Raw genomic sequence first — 18,308 nt, 5'->3', positions numbered from 1 at the left:
GAGCATAAGTCTCTTCTAAATACCTTTACACCAAGGAACACTTCAAATAATACACTAATTTAATGCACATACATAATAGACCAAATCCTATCCACACTTTGCAAGGTAAAATGATACACAATGAAGCATTTGAATGAGAATCCAGGAAACATATGTTATGTCGTGATTATAAAGGTCCTTTATACTCCCTTTTAACCCCAAGAAATCACGCTTTTAAAAAAATTCTGTTAGTACTGTTAGTAAGTCATAAGCAGCTTAAAGAATACAATGTAAAATTGGGACACATCATTCCTTCCTCAATAAATTTAATGTACACCAAATTTGAGGCATTTAGTCATTTGTGTAGGAAATTGATTAATCAACATATTGTGAAGAATGAGTTAAAGGCCAAATTACTCAAAGCAATGAAATATATTCAGTAATTTAATGCCAGAGATATTATGTAGATCTATTTAGCTGTTTGACTCTAGTAGCTTATATTTTCCTAGGTAGTTTCAAAATTAAGATAAAATCTTTCAAAATATCCTATTTAAATCCTTGTCTCTACTTACATATGAACGGAATTACATTTCACTATATAACAAACATCAGTACTTTTTTTCCCCAAAATATCAGGGAGTATAAAGAACTTTACATTCTTCTTTTGATAGATAAAAATAGAAAAGAAAAACTTCTTTCTTTTTCAGTATTTATAGAAAAAAAGAAACATGATTACAACAAAAATAATTTTTTAATGATTAAAGTAGTGGAACAACATGATTACAATCAACATAAAAACCCATTAAAATTATTTTATATCATCTAACTTTTCAGCAGAGTGATGGATAATTATAATTATTTTCTCAACAACACTATAGTAGTGAATATTTTCCAAAAAATGATCTTAAGTGTTTTTTTTTGTTGTTGCTGTTTGTATTTTTGATATTAAAGAAAATCTCTTGCCCTTGGATACCTTTCAGAGGGTAGCTTGGATAGTTCAGCTTCACTTCCAAACTCCCGGAGATGATGTTTAAATTCTTCAGCAATCAGACAGGGCAAGTAATTCCATGCTTCATGATTGATACATTAACCATCAGTTTGTACATCAAGACACATTATATTACATCACACTTGTTGGCATTCAGAGGAAGCAAATCGAGAAACAGCATGATAAAACTTTTTTTTATCACACTGCACTGTTCCTTCCACAAATTTAAAATTTCGATTGCAAGATTACAGCTAAAGTAAGCATGGTGTTCAGTGGGACATAATTTTTAAGGTGGTTTTTGTTTTGCTTGCTTTTATAGTGGGAAATCCAGATTACAAGATAAATGATCTTAGCCAAATTTTGAAATCACAAATCATTGGAGTTTTTTGGAAGGGGAATAGAATTATGTTGTTCCTAGAAAGTTATATCTCACTGTAGATTTCAATAGTTGATGTCCTGGAATCAGTCTAGGACAAGAAAAATAACATGTTATCAAAATCAGATGGTTGTGTTCTAGGAGTCTTAGTTGCCAAGCATGCTACATGGCTAAAATTCACATTGCTAAAATACAGATGCACAATATCAAGGTTATGGAATGTAACAGTAGTAAATACCAAGCCTATTCCAAGCTAACTCAGACTCCTCTTACCATTTTGAATCCATGTATAATACCTACACTCATGTAACCATGAATTATTTCTTTTTGAAATGAAGTACCTCAAATACATGACTAATACAGTGACTTGTACACAGAAGGCCCTTTCAAAATAATAAGTTCATTTTTGTTCCCCTATTTTTCAAATGTATAGTCTTCACAATATTTTAATGGGAGAACTGTGTTAAGCAAGATTTCGTTTTGGCATTGTATCTCTTTTATACAACAATTATCAAAATTGATTCTAAAATGATTATTCTTATTGTTTTTCTAGAATCGCAGCAAACACTATCTGCTTGCTCTGAAAGACGTTAATATAAAATACACTGTAAGATCATCTTTTAAATGTCATGTTTTAATTTCTACTATAATATATGCATACAAAAATGCCTTCCAGAATACTTGTAAAAATTTATATCAAAGAGGATCCTCATATTCCCCAGGTATAAATGGTTTTGTGCAATAGATACATTTCTATCTAACGAATGTTCCATATTTTTTCAGAACAAGAGTCAGGAAAAAAAACTATAGAAAATATTTGATTCCCTTTTTAAAAACATGAAATTATTTATAAATCCCCTTATATCTTACTGCCTCCTAGAACCATTTAATTTCTTCACTTTCATATTTCTATTCAGATAAGTAATGAACTAAACATAAATATCACCCTAAACCCTCCTTTTGAAAATATATTTCTCACTTTGTTTAAAATCAATTGAATATAATTCTGCCTTCTGATAACAGTAATATTTTATTCCACTGTCAGAATTTCCTTAAGGAACAATGAATTTTTATTTTACTGGCTGACACTTTTCCCCATTATGTATGATGTTTCTTTAAAAAGAAGACACCTACTGTATTTGAATTTTTATAAATACATGAGTTCTTTTTCAGTGCTCACTTAACTTTTTAGCATTCTGCAACATCAGTGAATATAAGATGCGTCTCCTGGCATTAATCAGAAATTGAAGCGTATACAGAAAGGGTGAAGAACATCGCAAATGTAGCACAAAATACAAGGATTCAAATTATTTTTAGTATCACATTAGTCTACCTAAGTTCACCAATTCATGTCCAGAAGATATTTAGTAATTAATCTGAAACATCTGTGAACCAATGACATAAAATATACAATTTACCTATTTTTTTTAAGATGAGAAAAAATAGAATAAGTCATCTGAAAACTCATTGATTCTAAGATACTCCTTTTAGCTAATAAAAACCAAATGATAACCAAGAATTTATTCTTATTAGCATTTACTTTCCTTATTTTGCCTATCTCATGAAGTTATTGTTCTGTGTTTAGGAAAAGACTTCTTAGCTAAATAAAATAAAATACCTGAATGAAAAAGTTATTAATTTTATTGACTTTCTCAGGATTACAAAATATCAAAAAAAAAACAATAAAAGAGGAAGATATTTGGAAAACACTTCAATTTTTTTCCTTCATCTATGCCTTACTTACTGTATGTTCATGTCCTCATGTAAAATAAGTCTAGCTCTTAAAACATATCCATGCTTTCAAAAACAGTTGAAACCAGAATTTGCTCTTCTAACTAACTTCACAAGCCAATCTATTAAAAATGATGCTCTGCAAAAGTAATTCACAAACCCCACCCTTTGTACAGATTTTTAAGTGAGTCACAAATTTAGCCCTGGGAAAAGTGCTATTAGGATATACAACACACATAAAGTGGTATTCATAAAGAATACTTTTCTGTTGAGAAATGTTTCCAAAAAACCAAATGATAGCAATGAGAATTAGAAAATGAGAGCACCCTTTTTAATAGTTAAATAAAAACAAAAACATACCATGATGATATTAGGCATCTGTTATGTTTGCCACCCATTTAAGATCCACCTTGGTCAGAAACCACGGGGCTCATGTGAACTGTAGAAATAACCACTGCCCTATAAACTCATTCAAAGCATAACAGAAACTCTCCACAAAGAGAGTAGGGTTCTATTTTACCATTTGCGATAGCATAATTATGAACCTATTGTAACAAAAATGCACCCACAACTGAATTAGTATCTTACTTTCACTGTGTGATTAAGAGAGAAAGGTTAACGTTATTGTATAATTTAACTATGCAAATCCATGAGTGACCTCAATTCTTAAAAGCATTTCCTAAATTATGGTAAATTATTTTCATTGTTATTTTGAATCCTGATAGACTTCTTTAATATCTCTAACTTTGGTGAGAGGAAACCTATTCTGACTTTCACATTACTACTATTTAATTAAGCCTAAATAGGTTTTCAAAAGCTTTATTCACTGAAACTGATATGAAGACCTTCTTAAGAGTAACACAGACAAAATAATAAAACCAACATGCTGCATGACTTCTAGAGAAAAAATGTAGATAAATTCTATCACTTGACTTTATTAAGGAAATAAAAATACTTAAATCATTTAATTTAGTTATGAATTTCTAGATACATTTTCATTCATTTCTCCATGGAATACAGATAAAAAAGACTGTATAAACTCTTGTTTTCATAAATTTATTGGTTTTTAAATTATTGTATACAGATATCTTGGGTCTTAATATATGCATAGTTTCCTTCAGGCCCATTAGAGAAAGCAATCATATTTCATTTTCCAAAACTCATTATCTCTTAATAATGTCTCCTGAAGGGTTCTTAATACCTTGCATGAATATGCAAATACTCAAATGGATATCTAAAGTAGAGATCTCATATATATTTCATTCTCTGGCTTGAAGGTGAGAGTGAGTAGCGTGACTTCATTTTCCTAATCCCATTCTTGCTACATTGTGTTAATACAGATTTATGAACCAGAAAAATGGTGAGTTCCTAATCTGAAAATAACACTCTTTTCATTGTGGGGGTTTGGGGGAATGGTGGGTAGGGAGGATATCTTGATGCTATTTGATTATCTTGGGTAGACACAGATTTTCCCAAGTGAACCTGAAAGTCTCAATACCATTAAGTATTAAGACCTGCTTATCACATTCCAAAAGGCTTTACTGTGATGTATCTAGCCATGACTGTTTTGATCCTCATGCACACAATTGTACTGAGGATAGTGCCATGACCTTTTATTTTGGAGTTTTTCCAGTATATTCTCTAGCAAGAAGTGTCATACTGCCATCTACAGACAACACTGTCCCTATTATAATCATCATTCCTCACCCAATTTTCCTCCAGTCAGGAGTCATTTTGTTCTGATTTTCTACCAAACTTAAAATGAATCCATATATTTATTCAGATACTTCTGCAGAATATGATCATTTTGATCCCATGTTGAGTCAGTAGATTCTGTAATAATTGAAAATAATTTAAAAAAATAAAGTTAGAAAGGTTACTTAGAAAGTTGGATTACCTACCGGTCTGGTGTGTACAGACACAGGTGTCTTGAAAGTTGTCACTGGATAGCTGCACTCAGAAACGCTGTAGGGATCAGAACTGCTGGAGGAACACTTGGAGATGGAATCACAGCCCACAAAGGTGTTATCAAGAGGCAGTTCCTGGATGATGTGGTGCTTCGAATTCAGGGGAGTTTCCGGCTGGATCTGGAAGGCAGGCTGTGGAGAGGCAGATTTGTAGTGCCGGGCCAAATCAGGGCTGTCAGGCTTGAAAGTTGTAGGTGTAGTGCCCCAGTTGTACTTGCCCATGGTTTGCTCTTCCAGTTCAATGGGAAGGTCTAGTGTGACGCTGTTTCCATCATTGTCCGCATCATCTGCCTTAGTTTCTTCAATAGTAACAAAGTTAAGCAGCAAGTTCTTAGGGGTATGCTTCTTCTTCTTCTTCTTCTTTTTCTTCATCATTATCATCTGCCTGTTTTCTGGGTTTGGAGTAACCCATTCGGAATTCTGCTTGTTTTTCTGAGCAGCCTTAAGGTGTGGTGATTGGCGGCATCTTACTACAGCAGTGATGAAAATAACAAGGATGACAGTTATTGTGCCTGCAACAATGGCAACCACGATCTTGACATAGTCACTGGATGGTGAGGATGTGTCAGCTGTCTCAATATTTTGGGTCACTGGTGTTTCAATGTTTTTGCGCACCAATTCATAAATCAGTGTAGCATTGGTCACTGACTCATTCACAAATAGATTAACATTTACAACATTGAAGAGAGAATCAGGTTGTCCTAAGTCCTTAGCTTTGACTACCAGTTTGTGTAAACCAAGGTCTGCAAGGACACATTTCTCCTTCAGTGTAATGTTGCCTGTTGCTTGGTCAATCATAAAAAGACCTTTTGTGTTTCCTCCTACAATGCTGTAATGAAGCTCTGCATTCATGCCAGTGTCATTGTCAACAGCAACTACCGTGAAGACCACTGTGCCTGGATTAGTGGATGGCAGAACCAATTCAAAGGAGTAGTTCGAAGAAGGGACAACAAAAACTGGTTTGTTGTCGTTGACATCAACCACATTTATGGTGACTTTGGCAGTTGAAGAACGTGATACCCTACCACCATCCTCAGCCTTTACATAGAAAGTATAAGATTCTTGTTTTTCTCTATCAAAGGAAATATTCGGTCGGATGACACCAGTCTGTGGATCAATGGTGAAGTCATCATTTGCGTCTAAGATGGAAAGAGTGACTGCAGAATTTTCTCCATAATCAGGATCAGTTACAGTGATTAGTCCTACTGTGCCATGTCTTGGAAGGTTTTCTGGGACATAGAAGTTGTACTCATTGTGAGTGAAAATTGGACTGTTGTCATTCTGATCAAGAACAGTCACTAAGACTGTGGCATTGGTTATTAAAGGTGGCATCCCGTTATCTTTTGCCAGAACCGTGAATGAATATTTTTCCTGTTTTTCTCTATCCAGTTTCTTCACTGCCGTCAGAATGCCTGTACGATGATCCAGGTTGAATTCAGATGGAGCATCAATGCCAAGCAGGTAGTTTATCTCAGCATTATGCCCTGTGTCTGCATCTGTTGCACTTATTTTTGTCAACTGGGTGCCAGGAGAGTTATTCTCAGGAACAGAAAGACTTATGAAAGGCTGAGTGAAAACTGGAGCGTTGTCATTTTCATCTTTTACTTTGATGAGGAGCATGGATGATTGATTCAAAGGAGGTTTGCCAGCATCTGCAGCCAGTAATTTAATGGCATATTCTCTTGTGGACTCATAGTCAAGATATGCAGCAGTCTCTAGGAGGAACTGATTACTGAATACTGGCCTCAATCTGAAAGGGACTTCATGATCTGTAAAGCACGTCACCCTACCATTATGGTCAGCATCCTTATCTGTAACAGTTATGAGAGCAATTTTGGTGTTGAGTGGAGCATTTTCTGAAAGAACCACAGTGCCATTGATTGGATTGATGATATATCTTATGTCAATTGATGGGACATTATCATTGACATCTGTAACATTTACTAGCACCATTGCTCTTGCTGGTATCAATCCACCATCACTTGCCAAAACCAGTAACCTGTGGTTTGGTGATTCCTCCCTATCCAGTGGTTCTTTGACTGTGATAAGTCCAGTGGTGGAGTTGAGGTGAAATAGCCTCTTGGCCATGTTGGAGACTAGATTGCTGAAATAGAAGTGAATCCTGGCATTTTCACCTATGTCGGCATCTGTGGCATGAAGTTGTGTCACTGAAGTACCTACAGGAGCATTTTCTGGTATACTGACTTCAATCTCATTCTCCTTGAAGACTGGGCGGTTGTCGTTTGTATCAGCAACACTGACTTGCAAAATGGCAGTACTGGATCTTTGAGGAAAGCCACCATCTTCAACCTTTACTTTCATTACATATGTATCTTTCTCTTCCCTATCTAACTCCTGTTGAACTATCAATTGTGGCATCTTCTCTCCTTCTGGTGTTTCAATAACATCAAGCCCAAAAATACTTTGACCCTGGAAAACATAGAAGGAAACATTTTAGCTTATGTTATTATTTAATGAGACCAGTTTTCAATTCCTTGAAGTCATATGACATAGGCTCAACTCAGAAATAAGTGCCAGAGACTTGAATTCTAAGTCCCAGCTTCGTCTATAACTAATATTGTCACCACAAACAAGATGCTTAACACCTCTACACATTTGTGAAATTAGAGTGGTGCTAGAAGATGTTCTAAGTGCTTTTCGGGTCATAGCATTTTATGGTGATAAATGTAACATTTATGTGAACTATTAAAGATTTCAAAAGGAAGAAGTATGTAGAATTTTAAAAAGAATTATCGCTAAGTTTCACATGGTGAATGAACTTATAAGTGAATTAACAATGGTTACTCCAAATGAATTAAAATATCTTACTGTAGATTTCAGTTGTCTAGGACACCTTTTCACCACCAGAACTAACAATCAAGTATAAAATATTCATCTAAGACAAAAGTGCATATATCACATCTAATAAATACAGCTAATAACTTTGGCAGAGGGAGAAAATATGCAAACTCTGATAAGAATAAAACCTTGTGTAAAATACATAGACTTTCTTTTTTTTGCCCTATAGAAACAGGTGTTAAAAATGAAATTTTTGGGAATTCCCTGGTGGTCCAGTGGTTAGGACTCGGTGATTTCACTGCCGGGGCCCAGGTTCAATCCCTGGTCGGAGAACTAAGATCCTGCAAGCTGTGAGGCCTGGCCAAAAAAAAAAAAAAAAAAAAAAAAAAAAAAAGAAAGACGTTTTCTTGGAGATTAACAGAACAATGTTATTGAACTTCGAATTTTTTTTTTTTAATGAGCACACACAATGGACTGAAACTAACATGCCAAATTGTCAAATTGGAATATATAGCTATAGGAACAGTACCTCTATTTTCTTTATGCCTATAAAGTCAGATTATGGGAATGTTTAAAATCAGTTTCCTCTGGTTCTGGCTTCCCTCAAAACCCTCAAGGAAGTGGTTCAATTAATATAAAACTGTAAAATTCTTAAAGTGCTTGGGCTCTCTTAAGTGCTACTGTTTATCAGCACACAGAGGGTCTCATACTCTTAAGTCTTTAAAATAGTCAAATAATTTTGATAAAGTCCAATTTATCAATAGAAAATAAAAAACTTTTAAAGTCCCTTCTCTGAACTACAATAAGATGAGCCCTACACAGATAATCAGTGATCTTGATAGCTGATTGAGGAATAGCGTTGACTGGCTCTCAGGGGCAGTTCTAGCCAGTGTTACCTGTAGCACTTTGACAGAAATGAATAAGATAGAAAGGTACTGGAGGCTGTGAAGATCAGAAGATCTTAAGATTCCTAGTACATGGTTGATTTATGAACCCTTACGTACACACGTACATGCACGCGCGCACACACACACACACACACACACATAACCATGCACTACAATTTTAATTCTCCTATATATTTTTTAACATAAAAGTTGCTGACATGTGCTGAAGAACAGTTATTGAGATCTCATCTATGTGCTCTGTCCTGAAAGAACAGGAGAGCATCTGAGGGTTTTTTCTCATTGTTTTGTCATACCAGTGTCTAAAATAAGATCCTAAATGTTAGAAACCAATGAACGATATCAGGTTTTCAGGGACCACTAGAATCTATGGTGAAATTATATGGTCATATTATCTTTTATAACTTATCAAAGTGTTACAATTGCTTACATAAAATCTAGTACAATACTCAAGTACAGCTACATTTTTCCTCATGAATTGCTTGAAGATATTTCTGCATTTTTGGATTTTTTGTGTGTGTTTAGATTCACTAACTTTTATTCAAATCCAGACCATAATATACCTTGATGGAAGAATTAAATGTTTATTATGAAATTTAAGGTGGCATTTCAGAAATATTAATTAAAATCATCAGTTTGCTTCAATGTAATTTTTAAAAAATTTCCTATGAGGTAACCAATGTGTATTAATCTTGGTTTTAATTCATAAACTAAAATGAGCATTCTATTAATATTTTACTTATATAAACCAATAAACAATTTGCCTTTTCTTTGCCAAGGCAAATATTTTTCATGTAATACCTAACTACAAGTGTGAAAATTAGCAAATCTACTTTAAGAAAAAAAAGAATTTTACAACAATAATATTAAATATACATACAGTATTTACTATTCTAATTTGATTTAGGTAAACTTAGTGATTAATGATAATTTTATTTTTGTAATGATATTTCAAAAGGCTTTTAGGAAGGTTCAAATCTGGAATGTCTCATCTGTGGGTAGAAAAAATAGCTTCTGAATTGAACTTCACAGAAATCCATGGCATATAATACAATTCTGTTAATTCTTCGCATGCCAATATTCAGTGCCTAATATGGTCACAGCATTCTTCTAGGCACTCGGGATATGGTGGTAAGGAAAAATATTTTGCTAATGTAATGGAAATTAAATTTTAGCTAAGATGAGGGAAAATCAATAGCAATCTAAGTATCTACTGATGTTGATACTAATAGATTTATGTTAATTGAAAATAATTACATTTTTAATAAGGGCTATAAAAGTAGATTATAAAGAATTATTAGAGGTTATATAAGGGGGAGCTAGCATATATAATATAGCCTAAAAACAACAAGTAAATATCTTAAGTTCTTGAGTTTCAGACTCAATTATCCAATTTATGACTATAATACATCTGGGGAGAAGAATATGCTAGTTTTAATTTTTAATTTTATTCATTTATGTTTATGTATTTTGTGGTTGTATATTTAGAGTTTAGTCTTATGTGTTTGCCTGAATTTTGCATTGACCTTTGCTTTCCCAAGCAAATGAATGCAGGGTTATGTCAGTTGAAAAACCCAAGAACAGCACGTTTGCTGTCCTTAATTATCTTATGTGAAGTGACAGTAATGTTAAAAGATAGATTTTTCAAATTTTCAAGATGATAATGAGATATACATACCAGATAATGGACAATGTCCATGCTGCTCTTCTGTCTTCTATGACTTCTCTGTCCAATATGACAGTGATTAGTCACAAGTATTTACATTTAAATTTTAATTAATTATAATTAGATAAAATAAAAAAATCAGTACCTCAGTCTCACTAGCCACATTTCAGTTCTTATAGCTACATCTGAGTAGTGGCTACTGCATTGGACAGCACAGATATAGAACTTGTCCATTATTACACAAAGTTCTATTGCACTGGACTGTTCTAAGATGTCACATTTTTCTTTAATAAAAATCTATGTTCAGGTCAGGTGATTTTGTACATACCAACCCCGCTCAGATATTTAGAGCTCTACAAATGACTTGCTAGTTTACATATTTAAATTTCAGAGTGGGCATGAAGATGGCGGAAGAGTAACATGTGGAGATCACCTTCCTCCCCACAAATACATCAGAAATACATCTACATGTGGAACAACTCCTACAGAACACCTACTGAACGCTGGCAGAAGACCTCAGACCTCCCAAAAGGCAAGAAACTCCCCACGTACCTGGGTAGGGCAAAAGAAAAAACTGAGACAAAAGAATAGGGATGGGCCTGCACCAGAGGGAGGGAGCTGTGAAGGAGGAAAGGTTTCCACACACTAGGAAGCCCCTTCGTGGGTGGAGACTGCGGGGGGCAGAAGGGGGGAGCTTTGGAGCCACAGAGGAGAGCACAGCAACAGGGGTGCAGAGGACAAAGCGGAGAGATTCCCACACAGAAGGTCAGTGCCAACCAGCACTCACCAGCCCGAGAGGCTTGTCTGCTCACCCGCCGGGATGGGTGGGGGCTGGGAGCTGAGGCTCCAGCTTCAGTCGGATCCCAGGGAGAGGACTGGGGTTGGTTGCGTGAACACAGCCTGAAGGGGGCTAGTGCGCCACGACTAGAAGGGAGGTAGTCTGGGATAAGGTCTGGAACTGCCGAAGAGGCAAGAGACTTTTTCTTGCCTCTGTATTTCCTGGTGCACGAGGAGAGAGGATTAACAGTGCTGCTTAAAGGAGCTCCAGAGAGGAGCACGAGCTGCGGCTATCAGCTCGGACACCAGAGATGGGCATGAGACGCTAAGACTGCTGCTGCAGCCACCAAGAAGCCTGTGTGCAAGCACAGGTCACTATCCACACCTCCACTCCCGGGAGCCTGTGCAGCCCGCCACTGCCAGGGTCCCGTGATCCAGGGACTACTTCCCCGGGAGAACACATGACACGCTTCAGGCTGCTGCAACGTCATGCCAGCCTCTCCTGCCGCAGGCTCACCCCGCACTACGTACCACTCTGTCCCCCTGGCCTGAGTGAGCCAGAGCCCCCGAATCAGCTGCTCCTTTAACCCTGCCCTGTCTGAGTGAAGAACACACGCCCTCAGGCGACCTACACGCAGAGGCGGGGTCAAATCCAAAGCTGAACCATAGGAGCCGTGCGAACAAAGAAGAGAAAGGGAAATCTATCCCAGCAGCCTCAGGAGCAGTGGAATAAATCTCCACAGGCAACGTGATGTACCCTGCATCTGTGGAATACCTGAATAGACAACGAATCATCCCAAATTGAGGAGGTGGACTTTGGGAGCAAAGATATATACATATATTTTTTCCCTTTTTCTCTTTTTGTGAGTGTGTATGCATATGCTTCTGTGTGATTTTGTCTGTATACCTCTGCTTTTACCATTTGTCCTAGGGTTCTGCCAGTCCATTTTTTTTTTGTTTTGTTTTGTTTTTAGTATAGTTTTCAGCGCTTATTATCATTGGTGGATTGGTTTTTTGGTTTGGTTGTTCTCTTCTTTCTTTCTTTCTTTCTTTTTAAATTACTTTAAAACAATTTTTTAATAATTATTTTTTGTTTTTTATTTTAATAACTTCTTAATTTAATTTAATTTAATCTTTTGCTTTCTTTCTTTTTTTTTCCTCCCTTTTATTCTGAGCCGTGTGGATGACAGGCTCTTGGTGCTCCAGCCAGGCGTCAGGGCTGTGCCTCTGAATAGGAGAGCCAAGTTCAGGAAATTGGTCCACCAGAGGCCTCCCAGCTCCATGTAATATTAAGCGGTGAAAATCTCCCAGAGATCTCCATCTCAACGCCAAGACACAGCTCCACTCAACTACCAGCAAGGTACAGTGCTGGACACCCTATGCCAAACAATTAGCAAGACAGGAGCACAACCCCACCCATTAGCAGAGAGGCTGCCTAAAATCATAATAAGGTCACAGACACTCCAAAACACACCACCAGACGTGGACCTGCTCACCAGAAAGACAAGATCCAGCCTCCTCCACCAGAGCACAGGCACTAATCCCCTCCACCAGGAAGCCTACACAACCCACTGAACCAACCTTAGCCACTGGAGGCAGAAACCAAAACAATGGGAACTACGAACGTGCAACCTGCGAAAAGGAGACACCAAACACAGTAAGTTAAGCAAAATGAGAAGACAAGGAAACACACAGCAGATGAAGGAGCAAGGTAAAAACCCACCAGACCTAACAAATGAAGAGGAAATAGGCAATCTACCTGAAAAAGAATTCAGAATAATGATAGTAAAGACCATCCAAAATCTTGGAAAGAGAATGGCGAAAATACAAGAAACGTTTAACAGGGACCTAGAAGAACTAAAGAGCAAACAAACAATGATGAACAACACAATAAATGAAATTAAAAATTCTCTACAAGGAATCAATAGCAGAATAACTGAGGCAGAAGAACGGAGAAGTGACCTGGAAGATAAAAGAGTGGAAATAACTACTGCAGAGCAGAATAAAGAAAAAAGAATTGAGGACAGTCTCAGAGGCCTCTGGGACAATATTAAATGCACCAACATTCGAATTATAGGGGTCCCAGAAGAAGAAGAGTAAAAGAAAGGGACTGAGAAAATATTTGAAGAGATTATAGTTGAAAACTTCCCTAATATGGGAAAGGAAATAGTTAATCAAGTACAGGAAGCACAGAGAGTCCAATACAGGATAAATCCAAAGAGGAACACACCAAGACACATATTAATTAAACTATCAAAAATTAAATACAAAGAAAAAATATTAAAAGCAGCAAGGGAAAAACAACAAATAACACATAAGAGAATCCCCATAAGGTTAACAGCTGATCTTCCAGCAGAAACTCTGCAAGCCAGAAGGGAGTGGCAGGACATATTTAAAGTGATGAAAGGGAAAAATCTACAACCAAGATTACTCTATCCAGCAAGGACCTCATGCAGATTTCAAGGAGACATTAAAACTTTTACAGACAAGCAAAAGCTAAGAGAAATCAGCACAACCAAACCAGCTTTACAACAAATGCTAAAGGATCTTCTCTAGGCAGGAAACACAAGAGAAGGAAAAGACCTACAATAACAAACCCAAAACAATTAAGAAAATGGTAATAGGAACATACATATTGATAATTACCTTAAATGTAAATGGATTAAATGCTCCAAACAAAAGACATAGACTGGCTGAATGGATACAAAAACAAGACCCGTATACATGTTGTCTACAAGAGACCCACTTCAGACCTAGGGACACATACAGACTGAAAGTGAGGGGATGGAAAAAGATATTCCATGCAATTGGAAACCATATAAACATGGAGCAGCAGTTCTCATATCAGTCAAAATAGACTTTAAAACAAGCAGTATTACAAGAGACAAAGAAGGACGCTACATAATGATCAAGGGATCAATCCAAGAAGAAGATGTAACAATTGTAAATATTTGTGCACCCAACATAGGAGCACCTCAATACAAAAGGCAAATACTGACAGCCATAAAAGGGGAAATCGACAGTAACACAATCATAGTAGGCAACTTTAACACCCCACTTTCACCAATGGACAGATCATCCAAAAAGAAAATAAATAAGGAAACACAAGTTTTAAATGATACATTAAACAAGATGGACTTAATTGATATTTATAGGACATTCCATCCAAAAATAACAGGATACAATTTCTTCTCAAGTGCTTATGGAACATTCTCCAGGATAGATCATATCTTGGGTCACGAATCAAGCCTTGGGAAATTTAAGAAAATTGAAATCGTATCAAGTATCTTTTCTGACCACAATGCTATGAGACTAGATATCAATTACAGGAAAAAATCTGTAAAAAATACAAACACATGGAGGCTAAACAATACACTACTTAATAACCAAGAGATCACTGAAAAAATCAAAGAGGAAATCAAAAAATACCTAGAAACAAATGGCAATGAAAACACGATGACCCAAAACCTATCATATGCAGCAAAAGCAGTTCTAAGAGGGAAGTTTATAGCAATACAATCCTACCTTAAGAAACAAGAAACATCTCAAATAAACAACCTAATCTTACACCTAAAGCAATTAGAGAAAGAAAAGCAAAAAAAACCCCAAAGTTAGCAGAAGGAAAGAAATCATACAGATCAGATCAGAAATGAATGGAGAAGAAATGAAGGAAACAATAGCAAAAATCAATGAAACTAAAAGCTGGTTCTCTGAGAAGATAAACAAAATTGATAAACCATTAGCCAGACTCATCAAGAGAAAAAGGGAGAAGACTCAAATCAATAGAAATAGAAATGAAAAAGGAGAAGTAACCACTGACACTGCAGAAATACAAAAGATCATGAGAGATTACTACAAGCAACTATATGCCAATAAAATGGACAACCTGGAAGAAATGGACAGATTCTTAGAAATGCACAACCTTCTGAGACTGAACCAGGAAGAAATAGAAAATATGAACAGACCAATCAGAAGCACTAAAATTGAAACTGTGAATAAAAATCTTCCAACAAACAAAAGCCCGGGACAAGATGGCTTCACAGGCGAATTCTAGAAAACATTTAGAGAAGAGCTAGCGCCTATACTTCTCAAATTCTTCCAAAATATAGCAGAGGGAGGAACACTCCCAAACTCATTCTATGAGGCCACCATCACCCTGATACCAAAACCAGACAAAGATGTCACAAAAAAAGAAAACTACAGGCCAATATCACTGATGAACATAGACGCAAAAATCCTCAACAAAATACTAGCAACCAGAATCCAACAGCACATTAAAAGGATCATACACCATGATCAAGTGGGGTTTATCCCAGGAATGCAAGGATTCTTCAATATATGCAAATCAATCAATGTGATACACCATATTAACAAATTGAAGGAGAAAAACAATATGATCATCTCAATAGATGCAGAGAAATCTTTCGACAAAATTCAACACCCATTTATGATAAAAACCCTCCAGAAAGTAGGCATAGAGGGAACATACCTCAAAATAATAAAGGCCATATATGACAACCCCACAGTGAACATTGTCCTCAATGGTGAAAAACTGAAACCATTTCCACTAAGATGAGGAACAAGACAAGGTTGCCCACTCTCACCACTATTATTCAACATAGTTTTGGAAGTTTTAGCCACAGCAATCAGAGAAGAAAAAGAAATAAGAGGAATCCAAATCGGAAAAGAAGAAGTAAAGCTGTCACTTTTTGCAGATGACATGATACTGTACATAGAGAATCCTAAAGATGCTACCAGAAAACTACTAGAGCTAATCAATGAATTTGGTAAAGTAGCAGGATATAAAATTAATGCACAGAAATCTCTTGCATTCCTATACACTAATGATGGAAAATCTGAAAGTGAAATTAAGAAAACACTCCCATTTACCATTGCAACATAAAGAATAAAATTCCTAGGTAAAAACCTACCTAAGGAGACAAAAGACCTGTATGCAGAAAATTATAAGACACTGATGAAAGAAAATAAAGATGATACAAATAGATGGAGAGATATACCATGTTCTTGGATTGGAAGAATCAACATTGTGAAAATGACTATGCTACCCAAAGCAATCTACAGATTCAATGCAATCCCTATCAAACTACCACTGGCATTTTTCACAGAACTAGAACAAAAAATTTCACAATTTGTATGGAAACACAAAAGACCCCGAATAGCCAAAGTAATTTTGAGAAAGAAAAACGGAGCTGGAGGAATCGGGTACCCGGACTTCAGACTATACTACAAAGCTACAGTAATCAAGACAGTATGGTACTGGCACAAAAACAGAAATATAGATCAATGGAACAGGATAGAAAGCCCAGAAATAAACCCACGCACATATGGTCACCTTATCTTTGATAAAGGAAGCAAGAATATACAGTGGAGAAAAGACAGCCTCTTCAATTAGTTGTGCTGGGAAAACTGGACAGCTACATGTAAAAGAATGAAATTAGGACACTCCCTAACACCATGCACAAAAATAAACTCAAAATGGATTAAAGACCTAAATGTAAGGCCAGATACTGTCAAACTCTTACAGTAAAACAGGCAGGACACTCTATGACATAAATCACAGCAAGATCCTTTTTGACCCACCTCCTAGAGAAACGGAAATAAAAGCAAAAATAAAGAAATGTGACCTAATGAAACTTAAAGCTTTTGCACAGCAAAGGAAACCATAAACAAGAAGAAAAGACAGTCCTCAGAATGGGAGAAAATATTTGCAAATGAAGCAACTGACAAAGGATTAATCTCCAAAATTTATAAGCAGCTCATGCAGCTCAATATCACAAAAACAAAGAGCCCAATCCAAAAATGGGCAGAAGAGCTAACGAGACATTTCTCCAAAGAAGATATACCCATTGCCAACAAACACATGAAAGAATGCTCAACATCATTAATCATTAGAGAAATGCAAATCAAAAGTACAATGTGATATCATCTCACACCAGTCAGAATGGCCATCATCAAAAAATCTACAAACAATAAATGTTGGAGAGGGTGTGGAGAAAAGGGAACCCTCTTGTACTGTTGGTGGGAATGTAAATTGATACAGCCACGATGGAGAACAGTATGGAGGTTCCTTAAAAAACTAAAAATAGAACTAGCATACAACCCAGCAATCTCACTACTGGGCATTTACCCTGAGAAAACCATAATTCAAAAAGAGTCATGTACCACAATGTTCATTGCAGCTCTATTTACAATAGCCAGGACATGGAAGCAACCTAAGTATCCATCATCGGATGAATGGATAAAGAAGATGTGGCACATATGTACAATGGAATATTACTCAGCCATAAAAAGAAATGAAATTGAGTTATTTGTAGTGAGGTGGATGGAGTTAGAGTCTGTCATACAGAGTGAAGTAAGTCAGAAAGAGAAAAACAAATACCGTATGCTAACACATATATATGGAATCTAAAAGAAGAAAAAAAAGGTCATGGAAAACCTAGGGGCAAAACGGGAATAAGGACGCAGACCTACTAGAGAATGGACTTGAGGAGACGGGGACAGGGAAGGATAAGCTGGGACAAAGTGAGAGAGTGGTAGTGTATATATGGACATTTATACACTACCTAATGTAAAGTAGATAGCTAGTGGGAATCAGTCGCATAGCACAGGGAGATCAGCTTGGTGCTTTGTGACCAGTTAGAAGGGTGGGATAGGGAGGGTGGGAGGGAGGGAGACACAAGAGGGAAGTGATATGGGGATATATGTATATGTATAACTGATTCACTTTGTTATAAGGCAGAAATTAACACACCGTTGTAAAGCAATTATACTCCAATAAAATTGTTTAAAAAAATAAAAATAGAAATAAATAAATAAATGCATTTCATATTATCCCAGTAATTTGAAAAGGCGTTGCCTACATATAAGACATAAATACTTTTCGACAAAGTTTTGGACAGATACCTAAGTCTGATGCTAAAGTGTGGTACCAACATGAGCTTACTATCTTTAATGAATGACTATTCGAAGGCTGTTCCTCTGTCTTGTCTCCTTCAGGAATGAAGAATGACTAACACATGGATCCAACATTAGTTCTACCCCATGTCAGTTAGCTCAACTGACATTCAAACCCATAGGAACCATGAAAAAACCTGAAGCT

The 18,308-nt window shown here is 36.3% G+C and overlaps 1 protein-coding gene across 1 annotated transcript in view; it reads right to left on the bottom strand.

Moving 5' to 3' along the window:
- PCDH11X (protocadherin 11 X-linked) overlaps window positions 1-18,308 on the bottom strand; it is a 694,007-nt gene that overhangs the window by 603,053 nt on the left and 72,646 nt on the right. Inside the window, exon 3 of the mRNA XM_068533257.1 lies at window positions 4,976-7,471. Coding sequence (XP_068389358.1) covers window positions 4,976-7,471 — 2,496 coding nt within the window. The remainder of the gene's footprint in view (window positions 1-4,975; window positions 7,472-18,308) is intronic.

This window comes from Eschrichtius robustus, chromosome X (assembly GCF_028021215.1).
Source record: "Eschrichtius robustus isolate mEscRob2 chromosome X, mEscRob2.pri, whole genome shotgun sequence".
In the NCBI taxonomy this organism is placed as follows: Eukaryota; Metazoa; Chordata; class Mammalia; order Artiodactyla; family Eschrichtiidae; genus Eschrichtius; species Eschrichtius robustus.
Note: the sequence above shows the minus strand (reverse complement) of the source record. Positions and strands in the feature narration are given on the sequence as shown.